Source organism: Globicephala melas, chromosome 18 (genome assembly GCF_963455315.2).
Source record: "Globicephala melas chromosome 18, mGloMel1.2, whole genome shotgun sequence".
In the NCBI taxonomy this organism is placed as follows: Eukaryota; Metazoa; Chordata; class Mammalia; order Artiodactyla; family Delphinidae; genus Globicephala; species Globicephala melas.
Genome location: NC_083331.1, coordinates 78738897 through 78762527, shown reverse-complemented (window position 1 = coordinate 78762527; position 23631 = coordinate 78738897). Strand labels below are relative to the sequence as shown.

The window sequence follows — 23631 nt, the reverse complement described above, 5'->3', positions numbered from 1 at the left end:
CCTGGGCCCTGACCCCCACTGTCCCTTCCCCGTCTCTGCAGTTTGTCATTCTAAGAAATTTGTGTAGGAAGTTCCTGGTGGCCTAGTGGTTAGGATTCCAGACTCTCACTGCCAGGGCCCAGGTTCAATCCCCGGTCGGGGAACTGAGATCCCTCAAGCCTCACGGCCAAAAAAAAGAAGAAAGAAAAGAAGTTGTGTAAGTGGCATCACGCATGAGCGCGGCAGGCTCTCCTCGGCCTCAAGGTCGCCGGGGTTACTGCGTCAGTCGTCCGTTCCTTTCTGTTGCAGAGCAGAGTCGGCTTCCGCTCCTACCTGCGGAAGGGTGGGTGGAGGTCGCCTCTGGTTTGCGGCGTCAGTGAGCAGCGTGGTTTTGTGAGTGTCCTGTCTTTCGAAGGAGACTTTCTTCCTCCAGGCGGAGGGTCTGGGGAGAGCGTAAGGCCTCCCTCTGCACTGGCTACAGGCTCACCGGGGGCGGGCGGGGGGGACTGACTCCTGGGAGGAGGTGGAGGTCTGGAGGGACCTGCGGGGACCGCATCCCAAGGTCCCAGGGCAGAGTCGCCGTCGCCCACCCCCCAGCGTCTCCCAGGCCCAGCACAGGTGCTGCAGGACAGCCAGTGTCTCCTGGGCACTGGCGGGGGGGAAGCACCCCGCCCTCACCCTGGGGCTGATGAAACCGCCAAGGCGGCCCGGGTGCTGAGCGCCGCACAGCAGCACACGGGCCCCACGGCAGCCGGGTGGGTGGGCACTGCTGCTGGCCCATTTCACAGGCCAAGACACTTAGAGACAATCAGGGGGGAAGAGTTCTGTTCACCTCAAACCATGTGGAAGGAAGAGAGGTAATTTAAGTGGGGTGTCGTGGGCTACGTCTGTAGTAAAAGCAGTGTCAGCCCGTCACTTTCACACTCAAAGTTGATTGCCACGTGTTCACACCCCCAGGTGCTGTGCTTGTACAGTCTGCCAGCTGCCACCGTCCACTCCCTCCTGTGCCACCCACGGCCCTGAAGCTGGGAGTGATGGCCACACAGCTCCCGTGAAGGGGTGAGGGGAAGTCCCGGCCAGGCCGTCCCGAGGCAGCTCCCCCATCCCCAGAGTCAGCACAACCTCAGAAATGGGCTTTCCCACCATTGCAAAGCAATTATACTCCAATAAAGACGTAACAACAAAAAAGAAAGAAATGGTCTTTCCATTCTTCCTCAGTGCTGCCACTGTGTTCATAGCTTCGAGACCACGTCGGCTTCTGGGGTTGTCTCCTCTGTTTGTTTCCCTGCACCATTCCAGGTGGAACTAACTGCAGGCCGCGGGGTAGACAGTGATTTCCTGCTCTTCCCACGGGGTCTCGCGGCTTCTGGACATGTGCCCCGTGCTCAGTAAACGAATTGCTAAACAAGAGTACACACTCATTCAAACACCTTGTCCGGCCACTGTGCAAGATTGTCTATAGATATTAATGAAACCCTGAAGGAAATACAATGTAATGGTGGGCGCACAGGTACCATTTCGCCCTTTTCCAGTTTCTTTACTATTACATTGCATCTCAACCTAATGTTTCACAAAAGCAGCAGCTCCTACTGGCCGCTGATAGAATCTGCTGTGCGGTTGTAACAGCCCGCTGAGCAGTTTGCCACCATGGCTGCCTTTGTCGCTGGGTCTCTGGAGCCTGACTCCCTAGACAGGAAGTGTCTGCGGTCAGAGCTCCTGGGTTTTCTCCTTTGCAGCCTGTGCTGTGATTCTGTTGTGAGGACTGACTGACAGCAAATCCCCATCTCCCGTGGTGGGGATCAGTTACCTCCTCCGCTCCTTTTAGCTTCTGGGATCCTTCAGTGGAGATTTTAGAAGAAAAAACACACACCATCCGTCCATAGCTAAGAAGGCAAGACTTGGAGGCTAGTTAATTGCTGATTTCAGGGGTGTCTCCAAGGAGCTACTTGATATTTGGCGAATTATGGTCAAAAATAACAAGTTAAACTTTACTATGATGAAAACATAGATATTTTGAGCAACTGTTCTTGATAATAAGCGATCAAGGCATTATGCGAGTGTATTCAACAGGTGACGCCATTAGGTACCTGGGGTTATATTTCACTATTAACGCAACCTGACAGGTATACTGATATGGATCAATGGCGTCGCACATCAACGGTTAGGGCTCCTGTTAGTGAGGCCGGGCCAGGCGTGGGCTGGGCCCAGGATCCCTACATCTCGTTGGCTTTACACAACAGGGGCCATTTCTCACGTTTGTTCATCAAGACGGTTCCAGGGCAGCTGTCTCTCCACAGGGACTCAGGGGTCCACTTAGCTCTGAACTTTGAAGCGAGGCCTCCCAGTCGCCGTCGATGGAGAAGAGAGAGACGAAGCTACACGGTGGCTTTTCCTAGCTTCCAACCAGATGCACTCACTTCCTAGGCACCCGGTCCCTCGGCGAGCTGCCAGGAGGGAGGCGGCGTGGTCCCTGCTCCCCCCCGCCCCCCAGCCCATCCCAGGAGGAGCTCCTGGTGCTGGCAGTGGCTCTGGCGCTGTCTCCTTGTAGGCGGGCCGAGCCGGGCCTCCTTTCCACCAGCAGCACAGAACATCTGGGCTTCGAGCATCCAACGGGAACTTCAGTGCAGGCGTCTCCCCTCTATGGCTTTTCTCCCTAGTGTGGCCTAAACGACAAATATTGGAGAAAGATTATTTGAGGGTGTTATTACTCATCTCTCTGGATTCTCCAAATGCTTTCTCTCCTAGACTATCAGGTCACCAGAGCCACATTCCTTGACTCCTACGGGCCTGAGTAAACTATCAGAGAATTAGGACTGAACGTTACGTTCCCAACTTTTCCATGTGACAGTAGGAGAAACCACTATGTTCATTCAGAGAATATTAGTTGGACTTTTACCATGTGCCAGGCAGTGTTGTGAGCAGAGCAGCACAGGTCAGTCATTTGAGACGGAAAAATCCTTCCCTGACTTGTTGAATATCCATATGAAAAATTTGTCTAAAAAATTCCTCCTGTTGCTTAGTTGGCCAAAATATTCTTTTCTGAAAAAGTGGATACACTTCCTTTTATGAAGTAATATATAACATATATGGAAATATGTTTCCATATTTCCCTTTTCACCTTGACTATCAGGAAACTCAGAGCTGAGCTCTACATCATTGCAGTAGCTGTTTTCACTGCAGATGTTTGATACAATAATTTCTTCCTTCAAAAATTTTTTGAGTTCATTGTATACTGGTCATTTATTTTATGTCACTTCAGATCCTTTGAAAGTAGACTGAACAGATATGAATAATAACCTATCTAATTATGCTGTTTTAGCCAATACATAAATATCCACTGGTTGATAGATTGACGCTTCTCAATAAATATTCTTTGGGGGGGTTGCAGAAGAGGATTCTATCAGAGAGAAAAAGACAACAGCGAGTTATAAACAAAGAGAGTATAGATCACCTTTTCCTTTAATCCCTCAGTATCTTCCTGTCTCTTATAATCACAACTCTAAGGGAACAGATTCTAATTTAGAAAAGAAGGATCAGTCCCTTTGGGCAGAACACAGATTTAAGAAGGCATGGTGCCCGCACAGGGCTACGGAGGTGAGTCTTCTTAGGGAAGGAACAGAGGAAGGACGCTGTGTGGGTCTCCGTGTTGCATGGGGGGAAAGCGAGGTGCTCACCCGCATCTGGCCCCACTGATGTGTGGCCCCGCATCCTCATAAACTTATTTCCTACCCTCTGAGCACACGCGTCTTATCAAACCCTGTGATGAGCTGCCAACTTCGTGCTCATTTGGTCTGATTAAAATGATGTCATCGATACGGCAAACCAGACTGCTGCTCTGCAGACTGTCCAGACTGTCCAGGTCTCTTTGGGCTGTCTTATAACAGAGGGCAGGAAAGCCTAAGGGTGCAGTGAGATTCCAGGTGTGTGCTAGAGTCTATGCCATGTGATGTAAACGGCTTCTGCTTCTCCTCCTTATTCGGGACGGAGCAGAGGGCATTTCCCAGTTCCATGGCCGTATACCATGGATAAGAGGCCATGCTGATGTGGCCTGGAAGTGGCACCACCTCTGGCGTGGCAGCTGCAATGGGGGCTACCGTGTGGTTGAGTTTTTGGTGGTTCAGTGTCATCCTCCAGAACCTATCCGGCATCAGACATGGGACTGGCGAATTATATGAGGGAGGTCTTGATCTCCATGGTTCCTCCAGGATGTGTCATTGCTTGTGAGCCTTCCCTGCTGGTATGGCTGTTAACCCACATACCAAGGAACCAAGGTGGGTGTTTTGACAACTGTCACATGCATCCCTACCGGTCCCTCACCTGTGGTGCAAGGAGAAATGATCACTTGGGGGTTCCCTGTGAGCCGCTCCTAGCAGAGTTCCATGTGTTTCTTGGGCCTCACAAGTTTTGCTTTAACAGGGGCGTGACGAGCCCTCGACTCAGACCTCAGCCCAGCAGCCCTTCTAACGTCTAGGTGTTTCCCTTTCCATGTGGAATTACATGAGTAAATGGCCACAGGCCCCTCTGGGGACATCCCAGGGGCATCCTCACTGTCAGCACGTGCAGCCGGGTCCTCTCCTCCAGTCAGCAGGCTCCAGGGCTGAGAACTGGCTCCCGCCTGGAAACTGGGTAAAGGGTCGTGACGTTTTATTGAAGCAACTTTCTTCAGCACCCCCGACCCCATCTACGATTTCCTTTGGCAGCATAAACTGACTTATACCGCTGCCGGCCGGCTCTCTGTCCTGCCCTGACACTGTGCTCGACTGACCATCACTACAGCCTCTGCAGGTCAGGGCGCCGGGGCTGCCGCTGCAGCCTTGCTGCACAGTCACTGCCCCTGCCTGGCTTCTGATGCTAAGTGTCACCTCTGGCCTCTATCATGTCACCACCCCATCATCCTCACGCTCTTAGGAGGCCCAGCGCTCCCTGTGACAGCGTCTCCGCCCTCGGCCCAGCCCTGCATGTCCAGCCGCGGTCGAGCTCTCTCCGGCACATCCCTCATCCCAGGCACTGACGAGGTCTCCTGGTCTCGTGGAGCGTATTTACTCTCCCGTGCCACCTCTAAGCACTGGGATGCCTTCCTCGCTGTCTGCCGTGACCACAGGGCATTCCCACTTCACTTAGTGTGGGATGATGCTTTTTACAAGCTTTCAAAGGCCATACTGGGGCCTGGGGTCCTGGCCAGTGTGCCAAATCCTGCATCGTGGTTGAATGATGCCGTACCAGTGAACTCTAACCTGGTCCCCCTTGCGTGCTGCCTCTCCTGGGTCCAGCATTCTCTGGCTCTGCTTCTGCCTTTGCTCACCCACCCCCACTGGCATGCTTCCCGGGTCTGTTTGCAGAGTGGAGCTGGACACAGCGCTGGTACCGTCCCGCAATCATCTCCAAGCACAGGGTAAGGGGGACACCTCTTCCGGTCCAGAAGGTTTACGGAAAGCTGGGAGTCAAGGTTTTGAGTGCATTAATTCAGATGATGCTCCCCCAAGCTGCAGGGTTACAGCAACCTTCCTTGGGTTGAGCCTGCAGGCAGCCCTGGAGCACCACTACCTTCATGATTAAGTTCTCGCTCTGATCTGCACCTGTTTTGGTTCTCTGGGGTAGGAGATGAGGCTGTCTTTATATGGTAGCAAGAAAACCTTTTTGTCACACTTTTCTTTAAATGGGTGATCTTTTCACTGCCTTGCCCTCAGCAAGAACCACCTGATTCCAAAGTCGAGGTGATTCCTGCTTCCCAGCCTCCCCATGCCTGAGACGCTGCACCCCACTGTGTGCCCCCACGCTCAGCACTGCTGCGTCCACCAGCGGGTGTCCTGCTGTCAAACAGAGGCTGCTCCTAGAACACTCCCGGCCCCAACCATCTTATGCCGGGTTCCTCTGGAGACAGACTCCGAAGAGACGTCCGTGTGCGGGCCTTTACTGGCAGTGTTCTCAGAAGGGAAGCCCTGTGAGGGTGTGAGGGAAGGTGGGCTGGACAGAGAAGCAGCTTGACAACAAGGCTGCTGCTACCGGGGCTCCGGCCGATCCTCTGAGAAGCTCGGGAGCTGGGGGTGCTTTTCAGTTACGTTGACGGAGGCAAAGCCTTGGTCATGCAGAGGGATGACGGCACTCGCTACAGAAGCCGCCTGAGGTCCAGGCTTGGAGACGGCAGCTCTAACTGGCTGCTTTCCTACCCTCCGTGTTAAACCTGAGTAAACACCTCCTATGAAGATCTCGAGAAGATAGACTCAAGCAGAGGACTGAGGACCTGGAAGGAGGCGCGGGTAGTCTGGGTGAAGAAGGGTCATTACTCTTTTTTAACATGTACCTAAGCATTTTTTTTAGGAAGTGAGGTAAAGCAATGAGAAGAACAGGCCTTTCTCTTTATTAAGCTTGTAGTCTGGTCTACACATGGTGTGTGTGTGTGTGTGTGTGTGTGTGAGAGAGAGAGAGAGAGAGAGAGAGAGGGAGTGTGGTATTAAGCTTGTAGTCTGGTCTACACATGAGAGAGAGGGAGTGTGGTATTAAGCTTGTAGTCTGGTCTACACATGGTGTGTGTGTGTGTGTGTGTGTGTGTGTGTGTGTGTGTGTGTGTGTGTGTGTGTGTGTGTGTGTGTGTGTGTGTGTGTGTGTGTGTGTGTGTGTGTGTGTGTGTGTGTGTGTGTGTGTGTGTGAGAGAGAGGGAGTGTGGTGTTGGGCGCTATGAAGCCAGAGGAGTAGGAAGTGGACAGGAAATCAGGAGACACAGAAAATGAGCTGAGGTTGGTGGCCTGCGGGTCAGCAAGGGCAGACAAGAGTGCCCTTGGCCTGTGTGAGAAGCTAGGAGCCAGGGTGGCCCGAGGGAGGCCCGGAGACAGCAGAGGGGCAGGAGGGACTGGACAGCTTTGGAGCCTGGTCAGGATCTCACCCGGACTGCGCACTCCCCCTGACCCCAGGTGGCCGGCAGCCCCTACTCTGAGGGGCCTGAGCTGGGCCAGGGAATTCTTTTCCTTTGATACCTGTAGGTCTGAGTTTCTTAAAACCCTGTGCATGTGCCCCCCTCCCAAGTCTCCCGGCCAGGTTCCACCGCCCCCGCCTGGTCCCCACCACCACCAACCCTAGCCCGGTCGCCCCCCCCCCCCAGCAAATCTCGCCCGGTCGCCCCCGCCGCCCGACTAGGTACACCGGCACTCCCGGCCGGATCCTCCCCGTGGGGCGAGACGCCCCCTCCGGGCCCCTTCGATGCCTCCTCGGAGGCCAACCCCGCCCCGCTGCGGGCCTTGGGATGTGGGCGGAGCCGTCTTGCTCCCGCCTCCTAGCCCTCAGCCAATGGGCAGTTGGGGACGCGCTGTTGGCGGAACCGTAACGCTCCCGCCCCTCTGCGGGCCTTGGACAATCGGGAACTGGGCAGGGCCGTGGGCGGAGCCTCCCCGCCCCCACCCGCGTCCTCGGCCAATGAGCGGGCGTGTGGGCGGAGCCGGAGGTGGAGGTGCAGCGGACGCGCGGGCACGGGGTAGGGCACAGAGCTCCGGGACTGCGCCGCCGCTCGGGCTCTGCTGCTCCGCGGGGCTCGGCGCGCGAATTCCGGGCAGACCCAGCATGGCGGTGGAGGAAGAGGGGCTCCGGGTTTTCCAGAGCGTGAAGATCAAGATCGGTGAGCTCCCGGGAGCTGGCGGGGGCGCTGGGGTCTTCGAGGGGGCTCGCGGCGGGCGCCCCCAGGCCCCCGACCCCTTTCCTGGGGACCAAGGCCCTGACGCCTCCTGGCCCTGTGTGCTCCCCGGTTGCGGCCCCTCCCCACCCCTTGGAGATCCCCAGCCGCGGCCCCTCCCCACCACCCCGGAGGCCGCGGGCCTCGGCCCCCTCCCCATCACAGGGAGATGATGGGCCGCGGCTCCCTCCCCATCTCCAGGAGATGCCCGGCCGCTGCCCTCTCCCCACCTACCCCAAGGACGGACTGGGCCGAGCCAGGCTGGCGGCTCCGGGGGACGCAGCTCCCTGCGCTGCCTCCACGCCACTAGCGGCCCCAGGTCCCCGGAGGTGGGGTCGCCTGCAGCAGAGGGAGGTGCGGTGCCGGTCTTGGGTCGGGTCCCCGCTGGGAGTGTGTATCTGCGTGTGCATGAGCGCGCGCGCGGGTGCTCTCCGGATGAGTGCACTTCAGGTGCCAAAAAGACCAACCCCGGGGTTCCGAGCCTCGCTGAGTGCGGTACCCAGACGCTTCCTTCGCTGGGGACGTGGAAGCTCTTTCACATTCCCCCAGGGGCGAGGGGCCGAGCGGGCGGCTGAATAGAGCCTGGGTGTGCACGCGACTGTGTAGGTGGATGTGTGGGCATGTGTGTGTTCCTGCGTGTTTGTGTGTGTGTGTGTCTGCCTGTGACTCTGTGGAACAATCTGGCCCAGGGCTCCCTCCGGGCAGGTCGCCACAAGAGCCACCCCTCCCCCTTCCATTGAGAACTGGCTGCGGGAGCTTTTGGCCACCAGGGCCTGCCATTCAGGTCGTGTCCCCAGAGCAGTCCGCCTTTCTCACTGGACCCAGGAGCTGGGGGAGGGAAGTGCAGACTCTGGAGTAGCTGGAAGGCTGTATCAGGACTTCCGGGGTTCGGTTTTAACTTGGGAGGGTGATGTGCAAGTTTCTTCCCCCCAAAACAAGATCGGTTCCTGGAGTGACTGTTGCACGTTAATGCCGTAAATGCGCCAGCTGAGGGGACAGCTCCCCTTGGAGAGGGCTGCTGAGACCCTGGTGTGTTGCCCGTCCTCGGGGCCCTTCTTGCCCACTGAATGCCTGCGTCCTCCACACTCCCATGTGAAAAAGGGGCTCCGGGAACCAAGCCAGGCGCCCAGTGACTGCTGGAGCGTCAGTTGCTGGTGACATTCGATGCTGCTTAGGAATTCCAGCTACCCCAAGTCAGCGTGTTGTTTCCCGTCTGCTTTATTTTGGTTTATGGATCATCGCTGAGACGCTATTGATATCTGGCTCAGAAGCGCTGCAGATAGGATGTGGTCGCGCTTCACCTCGAGGAGCCTGCCCGGAGAGGGTCTCTCTTGTTCACTTGGTTGAAATCTGCTGCCACTTCTGCTGAGAGGTTCAACATGGCACTCCACCTGAAGGCACAGGGAAAGTGCCTCTCAGCGCCAGGCTCCAGTGAGCATGAGGGGGATGCCAACCCAGAGGCCTTGAGGTGCTTCCTTAATCGGGGTACAGGAAGGGGTGGGGCACGGCTGTGAGGCCTGGGCCAGGCTTCTGGGTGCAGCAGGCAGGAAGGGGTCTGGGGACTTCGGGGCTCAGGCCCCGCACGGCCAGCCTGGACTCGACTCAGGAGGGCTCTGGAACGGGGGTCTGTTAAGCAGAGCGGATTGACTTCTTTCGAGAATGGCACCGAGATCTGCTGGCCTGGCAGGGCGCCCTCACGGGAGGTTCTGGACCTCACACACAGGGGCCACGTGTGGAAGGAAGGGCTTTGAAGATGCTGCTCGGTTAGGCTTTCCCTCTTTTGTGCTTCAGTTTAAACAAGTGAGAGAAATGCCCAGCTCAGCTGAGGATTAGTGCAGCGACTGAACATCTGCTGGTCTAACTCCATGTGGGCACGGGGTATTATTAGAACCTTTGGAGCCCCGCCCCCACGTCTGGGGGCTGTGGCAGAGCGGATGAGCAGAAACGTCTGTGCGCAGTGGTCCACCTCCCTGGACGCGGCTCCAGCTCTCAGAAGCCCCTGTCTTCTCCCCTCTCCAAGGGTCTTCACCTGCAGCTCGGGGCTGCAGGAGGGAGACATCTGTGTCCCACCCTGGCTGCTGGGGCTTGCAGGGAGCAAGGGCCTGCGCACAGCACAGGCATTGGAGCAAAGACGTGTCCTGGGCTGTGCTGCCGACTTAGAGCCGGGGCCGGCCCCAGAGGTGAGCTGTGGGGACTGGCCTGGGGCTTCATCTTGTTCCGCTGTGAGTAGACAGGGCCTGGTGGGTGGTGCCCCGAGCTCTTCGTTTCTCTCCTTAGTCCTCTGCTGTGGCCAGTCTTGACTCTGACTTGCCTGAGTGCCCCAGCCGTGAAGGTACAATGACGAGGGAGGACACCAGAGATGACCTGGAGGAGGGGCGGCTGTGCAGGAATCACAGGCATGCTCGCCTCCTTGTTCCGGGAGACCCTGGCTGGCTGGCCATTCACGCTGAGCCCTGTCTCTGGGCGGCTGGCAGCGTGCCCGTGTCTGCTGGTGGCCTGCCGGCCTGCCGGCTGGAAGACCCAGGGCAGGCGCCCCCGCCCCCCGCCCCCCTTTCATGGCCTCGTTTTTCCATTTGCGAAATGCCGGCAGTCATTGTCTGCAGCATCCGGTGGGAGCCCCTCATCCCAGAAAGAGACAGAGAGAAATTCTCCCTCCAGTTATACCCTCAGCAGTGTCACCATTCCTGTTGCTGAGGGGAAAGGCGGAACATTTTGGGGGGCTGAAGAGTTTTTAGTGGGGGGGCCTTGGCCGTTAAGTCCTTAGAAAGTCTGGAACGTGTGGTGGTAGTACGTGGTCACTGAGAGGCTAACGCTGGGGAAAATGAGAAGAATCTCTTCCTTTTTTCCCTCTTCTCCTTCTTCCTTCCACCTTAAGTGCCAAATAAAAGGGGGGTATTTTTATTGTAACCATTTCAAGTCCTCGCCCTGAAGAGCTTGTGTCTTTCCCCACTTAAATCTCGCAGTTATTTTGGGCCGTTCTGCTGCACACTTGAAAATCTTACCCGCGGTCTATCTTTGGTAACAGCAGTATCTCATGTCACGTAAGACTGAACACACATCCTGTGAGGCTGCTTGAGGAAGTGTGCTCCTCTGGCTTTCCATGAGTCAGGGCTTCAGCCCTGGAAGGGAAGCAACGTGAAGATTTGTAGGCGGCGGCGGGTGAAGACGCCCGGCGAGAGCACCTCTGCCCAGCAGGGTCGTTTTGGACTCAGCACTCCTGTAGGCCTTGCAACGTAGCTTTACTTTCTGGTGATGTTTCCCTTTTCCATGATAGTTACTCCTTGTTTTTAAAAGTGTCATCTTGATAAATATGTCCAATTAAGAGCAATGTACAAAGGTATTTCTCTCAAGCTAAAAAAAGAGAAAATCCTGGCCTTGCCCTTGAGGGTGAGAAAAGCCCTCTTGGGCTGTGAGTGGGTCTCGTCGTTGTCAGGTTCGAGGGCAGCTTGGGGATGCGTGGCGAGGCCACAGGGCAGACCTTCCTTCTTGGACCCAGAGCAGCGGCCCCCCTGCTCTCCCCGGGCTCAGAGCACCCACTCCTGTCCCTTCTCATTCAGATTAGAACCCGTCACCAGGAAGGGCCAGGGCGGTCTGGGTGCAGCACGAGCACAGGGGAAGCGGCGCGCCCCCATTCAGCCAGACGTGGCCACGCAGCAGCTGGCTGTCGGCCCGTCTGCCCCCCAAACGTCCCCCCACGGAAGCAGGAGGCCCCTCAGGTAGGGGAAGCGGGGAGCAGGGAGGGCCCCTGGGCGGCCTGGAGAAGAAGCCCCAGACCACAGGGGCTGGGAGCTCAGGGTTCTAGGGCCACGCTGCCGAGAGTGTGATTTTTTTAACCCAATGTCCAATGTGGGAGGCAGTGGCGCACCAGTCCCGGGGTCTGTAAGGCTCAGGCGGGGCGGTCCAGCGTATAAGTGGCAGTGGTTGTCAGCAGCCGGGCGTCACAGGCTCCGTTAGAGGACACGCTCTGTGCACACGATGGCCGACGTCTGCGCAAGGCTGCGCGTGAGTCGGGGAGTGGGGAGCTGCGCCGGCCACGCACGGTTCTTGGTATCGGGCTGCGTGTTCTCCGGAGCTCTCTGATGCTAAAATTAGCCTGGATACTCTATTAACCTGGGAGCGCAGCTCGTGAGCTATTTTTGGCCCCTGAGGACCGGTGTGCAGACTGGCGCTGCCCACGGGGCCGCGAGGTCGGCCACCTGGCCGCAGCCCGCGGATCTGGGCTCCTCTGGGCAGCAGCGTGTGCTGGCGTGTGAGGTGGGGAGGTGCGGACTTAAGGGTCTGGCGTGCGCCTTCTCTCGTTGCACCTAAGCTCTCGCAAGCCCGCGTGGAGTCACCTGCCCAGGGTCTTGGCCTGCAGGGGGCGGGAGCTCGCCTCGCGTGCTGCCTCCTGCCCGGTAACGCGCATGGACAGGAGGGGCCACCGGTGCCCCTGAGGGGAGGGCCCGGGCCACTGGCGCCTGTGGGAGGACCGGGGCGTGCGCACACGGCCCGTAGTGCAGGTGCTGGCCGGAAGCTGGAGGGGACAGAACTCGTGAAGGTGCGATTGAACAGGGCACGAGATCCAGAGGCGACCCCTCGAGCGGGGCCACCTGCAGTCCACGGAGCCCCGGGCACGCAGGGAAAAGGGTCTGCAGGTGGTGGGGCCCCGTGGACGGGTCATGGGGCTGCAAAACACCATTTGGCAGAAAACGTCTGGGTTTGTTTCTCTGAAGCTAACGAGGCACTTGTGTGTGTCAACACTCACACCTTCTGGAGAGTATTTGGGAAATCAGGACATCGGAGCATCACGCTTTAGAAACAACCACAGTGGGAGCAGCTAAGCCCGAGAAGTGAGGTTTGCAAGTCACACTGGAAGGTGGAGGCTGCAGGTGCCCCAGCTGCTTCCGAGCGAGGAGGGTCCATGCTGGGCCCAGGCGGCTCAGGAGGGGAGGCTGGGACCTGAGACTGAGTCCCGGCCACCTTTCTCGCTAACTCTGCAACTTCAGGTTCATCTGAGCCCACTCTGCTTCAGTTTCTTCCTCTGCAATAGGGGAGAGTAAGGCCCTTTCTGTGCAGCTCAGCGAGCTTGTGTGGACACAGGCACTTGCATTGCTCCGGTCCTGATGGCAAGGTGTGACTGCTGGTACAGTTTGAAGCTTCTTGTTCTCTTAATCTTGTAACGGGTTAGAGATCAGCTCAGCAAGTCAGGAGGAGTTGGTGAGGCAGCAGTGGGGAGGGCTCGCCGGTTGTCTGTCCCCGGCACCCAGTGTCAGCATGGGGGTCTGTGTTCCAGCTGTGCCCAGTCGGTGGGACGTTCAGATAGCAAAATGGGGAGACAGAGTATTGATAAACGCCAGATGAAGGGGCAGTTACATTATGGAGCTTCCACAGCCTGGAATACTATGCAGCTTTCAGAGAAATAGGTTGGAGCCCGGCCCGGCCATGTGACAGGCAGGAAGCCCGTGGGGTGTGACTGGAAAGAAAGCAGCATGCGGAGCGTGTCTCCAAAGGTCCCGGAGAAGCGCAAGGCAACAGCTACGGGTGTGCAGGTGTGGGGACGAGACCCACACACGTCTGTCACTTGGACCCCGGGGCTGGGGAGAGTGGAAATGGTTTAGCAGGAAGAGGGAATAAAAGGTCTGTTTGAAAAAGCAAGAATATTACTAGGATGTATAAGATAGGTCAGTAAAGAGTTTAGAAACCACAACCACTTAAAAAATGGAATGAACACGTTCTGTAGGGGACACTGAGGCCCAGAAAGATAAAATAATCTCCTAGACACACACAAGGCTCACTCGGTGCAGGAGAAGTGCGGGGCTGCCGTCAGGTCAGGAGCGAGTGAGTAGCGGGCTGAGGGCTGGCCCGGGAGGGGACCTCGAACGGACCCAGACACGCGGGCGGCGCGAGCTGCAGCCCTGTGTTCAGGAAACGCTGACCCGGATGAGAGGGGATTTGAAGTCCCACCATCCACACGAATGACCCTGTGCTTCTCTTTAAGTGTGAGGCAACTTCCAAAATTAACAGTGAACACATTCGAGTTGCGGTGTAAATGCACGTTTCGTGACCCTCCTTAGAGAAAAGCGGACGAGTGTCCCCGACCGCGCGTCCCAGCTCTCGCCGTGGCCCGGGACCCACGTGTCGTTTCCGCACGACGGCTCTTGGGTCAGACTCAGAGCTGCTCGTTATCGGAAGCTTCTTTGCCGGAAGTGAGGGATCAACGAGTGGACCGTGGGACCACAGGTCGTGACCCTAGTCCTCCGAGTGTCTGCAAACACGCGTTGTGTTTCTGCACGCAGGGCAGATCCCGGGCCAGCCCGGCCCGTCCTGAGGTTTGGCCTCGCTCGTTTGCATTTTCAAACAAGCCTGCAGCCCGTGGCAGGGCCAGTCAGCATCTGGGCAAGGGCCCTGCTGGTGAGGCCACGTGTCTACGCCTGAGGCCTGCCGTGGAGGCCTGGGGGAGGCCGGGCCGCCCCCGCTCAGGGTTTGAGGGAGCGCTGTGCCCTTCACTCCTAAGTCAGACCAGTGCCTGTTTCCCTCTTCGCATAGTTTCTCTTCCCGTTGTCTGAATAATTTCCCAAGTGTGACGGAGTGCTCTGTCTCGGCCCCCATTGCCAACGGGATGAAATCCAGAGGCCGGCAAAGTCGCCGCGTCTCTCTCGGACTCAGGGTGACTCAGAGCCTGGAGCCTCGGTCGGCGGCCGCTTCCCCAGCCAGGTCGCCCCGCGGGTGCTCCGGACACAGCCTCGCTCTGGGCTTGGCGGCCACCGGTGCCGTTGGGACCTGCGGCAGCGCCAGGACCAGGGCCTGGTCGCCGGCCTCTCCTGGGACCGGCTCCCCCTTCGCGCCCCCCAGGGCGTCGGGAGCCCAGGAGTGGGCCTGGGCTTCTGGGTTTTCGGGATGTTTAGCCGACTAGGGGGCTGGTAACTAGCCCGCCTTTCTCTGCAGCTTTGATTTGGACTCGACAGTGGGTCCCGTCGGGTGTGACCCGTGTGTGGAGTCAGGCCTGTCTCTCCTTCCTGTGACGCCCCTTGGCCCTCCCAGGAGCCCCCGTCGCCAGGCCCCCGTGGTTGAGGGCAGCTACGCATGCCCTGGATCTTCTCTGGGGCTTTGTCTTGTGTGGTTTTTCCTCTGAGGAAAAAGTTGTCGTTTTCCTTTTTTGCTCTGTGGGACTGGTCTGATTTTGTGCACTCTGTCCGTTTCCACGACACCGGATCCGTCGTTGCCCGCGGAGCCCTGGACACACCGGGGAGCAGCAGGTGCCCCTGCAGAACGTGGTCCTGTCAGAGTCTGGCAACGACTCTGTGCCTTGTGCAGGCACGTGTCTTAACTACCCCCCACCCCCCGAGGCCCAGAGAAGCCAGGTCACTTTCCCGAAGTCACACAGCAGGAGAGGTTGTGACTGTCTCAGTTGTCCTGTAATGAACTCGAAATTACCAAGGCCAGGCACTCCTCCTGTGGTCAGTGAGGAACGGCCTTCTTGGGTGTGTTATCAAGTCACTTCCTCAGTAGACAGCTCACTTCCCACCAAGGCCTCTCCTTCCCTGAGAATCTCTGAACGAGCATTTCTGGGAGATTCTCAGGAGAGTGACACCTGTGCCTGAACCTGTGGTCCTGAGAGGCCAGGACACCCGGGGCTCAGGGCCTGCTGACCACCTCCCAGCTGAGTGTCTTGAGCTGCTGGACACCTGAGCAATTTCACCTGAGACCATGCTTTACACGGGGGGCCAGCCTCCGAGTGGACAGACTGCAGGCTGCCCTGGGGGCGGGAGCAGCCCTGTTTCTTCCTGACGCTGCCGTCTGGCTTCTGACCATCTCTTCCTCCTGCTGGGGTGGGACCCGGGCCCAGAGGCTGCCTTACGCAGGAAAAGCCCCCGGGCCAGGCAGGCAACGTCGGGGAGGGGTGAAGTGGGGCAGTTAAACTCCAGCCGGAGGTGGTTCAGCCCCAGGCCCGGAGCCTCTGGGCCTTTGCTTGTTTGGACCCAGCCGACTGGGGACTTCCCAGAGCCGGGCTCAGATGGTGGTACAGAGCTGCTTGCAGAGATCCTGGAACCCGAGCTGGTTCCAGAAATCCCATCGGTGTGCAGATCCCAGGGGGCCTGGCCGAGTGCCTTGTTGCAGAGTTCTGCAGTGGGCTGCTGTGCCGGGGCTGCTTTTCCCATGGCCTTTGGGGTGAGGGCGGGCTGGGGAATTCCAGATTGTTCTGGGCTGCGGCTTGGCGAGCTCACCCTTCTCAGGGGGCCCTGCTGGCCCGTCCTGGGGCTGACGGCCACAAGCAGTTTTTAGCTTAGGATCTGACGACTGGGTGTTTTATCTACTTTTTTTATCTACTAGGAGTGAGTTTCAAGGGCAGAAGACACTGTGTATGCGATGTTCCCATGGAGGGCACACCCCACCCGTGTGTGGTGTGTCCAGGACCTTCTGGAGGAGCGAGGTGTCCCCAGGCTCCCCTGAGAAAGGCCTGCACCCCACGAGGCAGAGCGTTCAGTTGAGGGAGGGGTGGTTCGCCCTGACCTTCTCACGGGGGCGCCTCACGTCCTAGTACGGGTGTGCGCACACACGCACACACACGCCCCCGGCCTGTCTCGGGGCAGAGGTGCGTGGTGTCGTGTCACCGCGCGGTGATGGCGGGGGAGGCCGGGAGGCCCACGGCGGCTCCTGCTGGCTCTTTCCCATTGCCGGGACCCGTGGTGCCAGGGAACCGGCCTCGTCTGCGCAGTAAGGTGCGCGGAGTTTAGAAGAGCTTCCTGTGTCTCAGGCATTCTTGCTGTCCTTTCTTCTGCCCGTCGTGGCAGAGGCTGCAGAGTCACGTGGCCCGCGTGGGCCCGACCCCGGGGGTCTGGGGGGTCTGGGGGTGTGCGTTGGGCGGCACCTGCTGTCTGAGAGCCCTGAGGGCGGCTTGGCCGGGTCCCCGCCCCGCCCTGGGGCCTCGCTGCTGGGACGCCTGCCTTTGCGCTTTCTGTGACTCCAGCGTCTTTTCTGCACTTTTTGATTCTTTAATATTTTGTATGTGCGTCAGACACCTTTCACATTTTAGGCCCACAGCCGGGTTTTTCCTGTAGCTTCTTTTCCTGTGCGTTTCTGGCCCGTTCTCTCTCCTGGCTGCGCTCAGGTGGGAGCCCCCAGACTTTGAGAAGCTCCGAGGACCCCGGGCAGGGCGGGGCTGCCTGGGAGAGTATGCTGGGATCGAGCGAGAGGACGTGAAGGTGAACAGGGAAGTACTGCAAACGGGGGTGCATGAGCCATAGTGGGTGGGGGCTGCCGGGGGGCCTCCTCGCCCCCCGAGGTGTGAGGCTCTTGTTTCCTGCCCGGCTGTACGGGTGAGAGAGCCCAGCTCCCTGAAAGTGGGTGCCCTGCCTGGTGGGACCCGAGCCGCCCGAGCCAGGTGGGCTGCAGGTGCCCCATGGCCCCCTGGCTCTCCTGGCCGTGCTCCCGGAGACCTTGTAGCTCCTGGGCGATGCTTCCTGGGGCGTTGGGAGGGGAAGGGCAGAGGACCCTGTGCTTCCTGAGCCCCAGCTGGCCCCGTCCATCTGGAGTCCGTGGCGTTCCTTTCTCTGTTCATCATTTCCTGCTCCACTCAGCTCCGCCTCCGTATTTGGAGAAAGGATTTCTCAGCGTTTGGACCCGAGGATGTGTTTGTGCACATCCTGACCGGAAGGAAGGGTCTCGGGGACAGAAAACCCCTGGTCGCTACAGTGTTGCTCAGTCTCCTGACTTTCTGTTTATTGGTTTTGCGGAGGGTGTTCTGGCCTTCTCTTCGAGGGCCCTTCCCTCGCTGCCGGTGTCCTTCCCGGACAGGCAGGCTGTCCAGTCAGGAGGGCAGAGCCTGGGTCCTGAACAAGATGCTTCCACCTCTTTTTCGCCCACACAGGATTCACTATAGTTAGTAGCAATGTAGTTCTAATTGTTACTAGACCTCCTCCTGCCTCTCCCCAGCCCAGCCCGCTTCCCTATCAGTATCTGTGTGAGGACCCACCAGTCTGGTGGATAATATAAGAGTGTTGGGTTTTCTTTTTCTTTTTTTTTTGCGGTACGCAGGCCTCTCCCCGCTGTGGCCTCTCCCGTTGTGGAACACAGGCTCCGGACGCGCAGGCTCAGCGGCCATGGCTCACGGGCCCAGCCGCTCCACGGCATGTGGGATCCTCCCGGACCGGGGCACGAACCCGTGTCCCCTGCATCGGCAGGCGGACTCTCAACCACTGCGCCACCAGGGAAGCCCCGAGTGTTGGGTTTTCTTAAGCAGGAATTTCTGTGGCCGGAAGGAGCTGGCTGGGGGGCAGTGGGTGTTGGCCCCCAGCACACAGATCTCTTCAGCCCTTCACGTGCAGGAGGCCAGTCCAGGTTTCCTGTCACCGGGGCCTGAAAGCGGTGGAGGCACCCTTTTCGGACAGAATATTTCCGAAGAGTGTGGGAGGGCTCTGTGCATCTGACCTGGGACGTGTTGGGGGCGTGTACACACGTGTTGATTTTCTGTATCAGGGCCCGTGGAGGCCAGTGTAAGGGCCACCCTGAGGCAGCGGCAGGAACTCTGAGCCTGACCTAACGTGTGAATCACAAAGACCGTTTGGGAAAAGCTAGTTTCCAAAAGCTCTCCTCCTTGCAAAAAGTGCTCCGGCGTCGTCTGGGGGGCGATTCTGCATCGCATGGGCTGACCTTTAGGTGAAGTCGGCCCGGGGGTGGGGTGGGGGGTGACCTTTGCCTCCCTGGTTGTCCCACGGCAGTTGGACGCCACCTGCAGATGCTGCACGTGGGCCCGTGGGGCCATAAATTGGGCATTTCACAGGATGCATGGGAAACGTTGGCCTTGCCTTCCAAGACTACAGATCAAAGGATAAATAAGACAAACCATCAGCATAGTCACGCTTTTATGGGAATAATAATGACTGAGATTTTCAGGTCTTGGGGAGGCGCTAAGGAAGACTGGAAGGGGTCCCCTGCTCTCTTCCTGTTCTCCCAGGAACGGGAACCTATGTGTGCACACGTGTGCACAAACATACATGCACACGCGTGCAGACGTGCGCACGCACACACTCTGCACACAATGTATTTTCCAAACCTGGAGAATTCTTAGAAGTAATAGAAACTGTATGTGCAGAATTAATTTCTGAATATGTAAAGTGACCCCCATTGAACAAGGGCAGCACTTACTCTTATCATTAAAACTAAACTAAACATTAACTTACCATTTTCTACTCAAAGGCTTAGTCTGTCCCAAGGTGTACCTGCACCCTGGTTAACAGCTCTGGGGAGGGGACGCCTCTACAGCGGCCCCTTGATGGTCACTGCTTCCCGCTCTTAGTAGCAGACGACAATAGTCTGTCTTGTTATGAAGGCGTCTTGGGGTCCTTGAAACGTGCCGTCTTCCTTGGAAAGCAGAGGCCGGGAGGGTGGCGGACAGGACACTGTACGTCTGTTTTAGTGTGTCTGAATTTCTGGGTCGCAAACCACCTTAGGTAAAGTAGGGCCCTGGGCAGGGCGGGCCTGCTCCGGGGACCTGGCCACCCCCTTGGGCCAGGCTCTTGGGCTGTGCCCCAGCTCGCGGTTTGGTCCTCTGTCTCTTCCTTTTCAGGGTTTTTGTAACCTGTGGGGTCCCTGTAGAGAAGGTGCAGAGCAGGGCACAGAGGAGAAGCACCACTGAGAACATGAGTTGCAGGTGAAGTGAGGGCACAGCAGGCCCCCTTCTGCAAGGTCCCCCTGGCCCTGGGGTCTCCTGGCTCCGGGGAGCTTGCTGGGCTCTGCCCCCGAGGAGCAGAGCGGAAAACAGCAGGACGGCCCGTGGGTTCTCTAAGATGCGCTTGTTCCTGGGTGACCAGTGAGCGTAGTTCCTGCCTTGAGAGCAGACGTCCTGCGGGGGGGACAGTCTCCCCATCGGGCTCCGAAAGACCCGTCCTGAGCTCCCTGCCGCGGCGGAAGGCGTCTCCACTTTCCTCCAGTGCCCCGGTTCTAGCCAGGGAACCGCCCCCCGGGGACATGTGGCCCTGCTCTGGGACTTGTTGTTTGTCACGCTGGGGGTGGGGAGTGCGGACCTAGTGGGCGGACCCCCCCCCCCCCCCCCGCCGCAGCTCAGTGCCTGACTGTGCACGGGGCGTGCCCGGGAGAGGGGGCTGTGGGGGCGGCATCGGACCCCGGTGAGACCCGCGCGTGTGTCCTCTGCTCTCTGCCTCTCCTCAGGAGCGTGCGGGCAGGGAGCAGCTAGATCCCATGCTCGCCTGGGGGAGAGACGCCTGCGGTGTGGACCCACCACACTGCCTGACGGTTTAGGGCGTGGACGGGCCGGCAGGACCCTGGGGCAGCGGCACGGTGGCCAGTCCGCTGCGACCTCCCACTCTTCAGCTAGCTTGTGGCAAGTCACTTAACCTCTCTGTGCCTTAGTTTTAGTGTCTGTAAAGTGAGGGTACTGATAGCTGCTTCGCAGGGCTGTTAGAGGGCTGAGTGCAACTGTCGCCGTCCTGCCAGCTCTCACTTCACGCTGGAGGCGAGTGAGCCTCAGAGGGTCTGGACCTGCTCGGGTCGCCAGGTTGGGTCCGTGAGCCGAAGCTGCTTTCACGAGCCGTGGGAAGCAGGACCGCGCCGCGGACTCCCGGGGAGGATGTGTCTGTGCGGAAGGGCTGGGCTGGGAGGGCGTGGGCTTGTGTGGCCGCCCCTGGGGTCTGGCGGCACCCTCCCTGGCCGTGCGGTCTGAGCTGCGCTACCCGACCCCACGAGGGGACCCCGGGATGGTACCAGCTCCGCCGCGGGCTGCTTCCGAGCCCGAGTTCTCTTCGGAGTGTCGGTGCTCCTCTGGGCAGCCGCCGATGACTTAAAGGTGAAGTGTTAACCAAGAAGCATAATCTCGCATTTGAGTGTGGCTTTGCGGGAGCAGGGACCTGTAGCAGCGTAATTAGGGGCTGTGTTCCCCGAGAGAGGCAGGGATGGGGGAGCGGCAGGTGCTTCTGGCTTCCGGGCTAGCACAGAGCACTTAGCCCGGCTAAAAAGCTCACACAGGGCTGCGTGGGTCTGGGAAGAAATGGGAAGAGCAGTCCCCCTTTAGATACTGTGGGCGTCAGGTGACAGTTGCTTATTTACCATGTTTTGAATTCTGTAACTTTTTTCTGGATCATTCTGTGGTTTTATCTCTATGGCACAATGCTTTTATGACAGGAGGTGCGTATTAATGAATCAGTTAACTATTTTGTAAATCGAGGGTGCTGTCTTATGATGTCTTTGTAGCCCCCAAACACAGGCGCCACGGGCAGGACTTGCACAGGTGGGTAGGGACAGCTGCCCTGACCCCCCTGTGCTAACCTCGCCCGGGAGATGCTTGGGGAAACTGCTCAGCCTGTCACAGTGGGACAAGGGTGTAAATATTTACCCACCTCTGTGGGCTGGGAATACTGCACTGTCGCCGTGCCCCCCTGCAGCGGTGACCTCTCCATGGCCGGGGGTGCTCTCAGCACGCAGACATTAGCCAGGGGGGTGGTGGGGGGAGAATCTAGCTCCCGTGTCCCCTGCTCGGGTGACGTGGATCATTTCACCAGTGATTTAGAGAGTCTGCTTCTCCCCACACATGGAAATGAGGCCGCTGAGAAACCAACACCAAACAAGTTTGGAGGATGTGTTTAACCCACTCTCAGGCTCGTCCAAAAAACTTGTCCCAATTTTATTAATGGATAAGAGTGAACAAAGGTTCGGGACTTCCCTGGTGGTCCAGTGGTAAAGAATCCGCCTTCCAGTGCAGGGGACGCGGGTTCGATCTCTGGTCAGGGAACTAAGATCCCACATGTCGAGGGCAACTAAGCCCGCGAGCCACAACTACTGAGCTCCCGCGCCCGACTAGAGAGCCTTCGTGCCGCAAACTACAGAGCCCATGCGCTCCGGAGCCCGCGCCACAGCTGCAGGCCCACACGCTGCGGTGAAGAGCCCGTATGCCACAACGAAAGATCCCGCATGCCTCAACAAAGATCCTGCGTGCTGCAACTAAGACCCAACACAGCCAAAAAAAAAAAAAAGGTAAACAAGGTTCGTGAAGAAAAACACGTTGCTTTTATAAGTAAAATCATACACATAATAATGTTCCACTCATTTTGGCCCATGCACCGTAAAGACCAGCCGAGAATAAGGCATTTTTAAAGGCAGGATGAGGTGCTGGCCCTTTGGCAGCGTGAGCAGTGTTGTGGCTGGTCCCTGAGGGCCCCAGAGCAGGGATGCGCCCACTTCCACGCCCCTCCGCAGGTTAACTGTCCTCCTCACCCCCTTACAAGTGTGAGGCCGACATGACCCAGAGTCCTTTCTGAGATAGACTTGGACTCCAGTCTAATAAAGGAAACCCCAGGAAGTCCAGAATACACAGTAGCACGTGACAAGGGAAGTTCACTTTTAAGCTCTGCAGATAAATGCGGTTTGGCCTCCTCACATCACGGCAAAGGGCAGGGGCGCCGGGGCCCTCGGCATAAACTGGGGTAAATTAAGGAAGCGTGTGCGAGCTAACAGGTCTCAGCCCTGAGTTCGGGTAACGAAGGCTACCGGACTGGTTTCCTTACTCGCACGTTTCTCTCCTTCTTAGAAGTTTGCTGAAAGCAATGGTGGTTATTCCCCGTGGGGTGACGGGGATCCGCACAGCCTTTTCAGATGTTTCTTTGATGTTCCTTTTGTTTGTTCGGAGGTTGCAGGAACGCAGGAACGCCCCGAGCCACAGCTGCTGGTTAGGGTGTGGTGTGCAGGGGGCGGGGCCTGTCCTGGGGGAGACTCTCGGGACCAGAGGCCTGACGATGAATAAGCTCGATGAAGAGGCTGCCAGGCCCACCTGGACGTGGGAGAGGACAGGACCCTCCCCCTCCTGAGTTTCTCCCCCTCGACCCGCTGAGGGCTCTCCCTGGGGGGTCCTCTGGGGCGGGGCCGGGTGGTCTTGCTTAAGTGTCCCACGCGAAGGGGGTCCGAGGGCCCAGGTCCAAGGTCTGCTCCCTTACAGCTGAGCTGGGCACCCGCGTGCTTCCTGCATTGTCATCCTGCACTGTCATCGGCAAGGCTGCGCTTGGCCCTGGGCCCGGCTTTCCCGGCGGGCGGGGAAATCCTCCCTGCCCTGCGGCCAGGTTCCGGCTCCCACGGGGGCCAGCGGCTTTGGCAGCTCCGGACGGACGCCCCCCACCCCCCCACCCCGCGTCTGCAGGAGAGGGTGGGACCCCACGGTCTGATCTGCTTTTGGCTTCTGCTGCTTCCACTAAAATCCACCCCCTCCCCTGTTCTTTGGAATTAGACGGAGGGTGGAACCTGTCAGCGGGGCAGGTTCAGGATGGTTGCGTTCTGTGCGTGGTGACCCCGGCCACAGCTCGGGGGCGCACAGCCCCCAGAAGCGCCGGTTTCGCTCAGGTTGCACCAGGGAGGCCCCGATCGCCGGCCGTGCACGGAGACTCCACACGCTCTGCTCTTACTTCTGAGCTGCTCTGAGCAGCTCGTGTGGCTAGAGACTGTTCTGGAAGGCGATTGTCACGAATGTACTTGGAGCACCGAGGCTTTTCATGGTGCTGTTGAGAGGCTGGCCCTGCGTGCGAGCATGGGGTGTGGGACCTGGTGCTTCTTCCCTGGAGCCGCCAGCCCCCTGGAACTTTCTCTCTGCTCGTTGGTGGCATCAGCAGTGTTCCGTTCTGTAGTTCTACCTGGTTCACCTGGAGCAGCCCTGAGTGGCGGCGGTGCTGGTCCCACGTCCTCTGGGCTGCCACACCGGCAGCTTGCAGGCCCAGGTCAGGGTCTCAGCGCCGTCCCGCGTGCCGACCGGTCTCCACGGGCCCCAGACAGGCGTGAACCAGGGCTCAGCTTCTCAGTTTCCAGAGCAGCGTGTCCCTGTGCAGTGAGGTGCATGCGGGCTGATGACCGAGTGGGTGGAGGCATCCCCCAACCCATAGGAGACGCCCACGGGGCCGGGGCCTACCTCTGTGTCCCCCTGACGCCCACGGGCAGTCAGGCAGCTGTGCCCAGGCGGCCCTAGAGAGCTCTAGGACAACAGCAGTGCCGGGTCCCCCCCAGGACCTGCTTCCGGGGGC

General features: G+C 58.6%; 1 protein-coding gene across 3 annotated transcripts in view; it reads left to right on the top strand.

Moving 5' to 3' along the window:
• The first annotated feature begins 7446 nt into the window (after window positions 1-7446).
• RASA3 (RAS p21 protein activator 3) overlaps window positions 7447-23631 on the top strand; it is an 88932-nt gene continuing 72747 nt past the window's right edge. For 2 of the 3 annotated variants that reach the window (XM_060287803.1, XM_030856652.2), the window contains exon 1: window positions 7447-7585. In XM_060287803.1, coding sequence (XP_060143786.1) covers window positions 7531-7585 — 55 coding nt within the window. In that variant the 5' untranslated portion in view covers window positions 7447-7530. Of the gene's footprint in view, window positions 7586-9690; window positions 9820-23631 lie in introns of those variants that run through there. The other variant, XM_060287804.2, reaches the window with a different exon arrangement.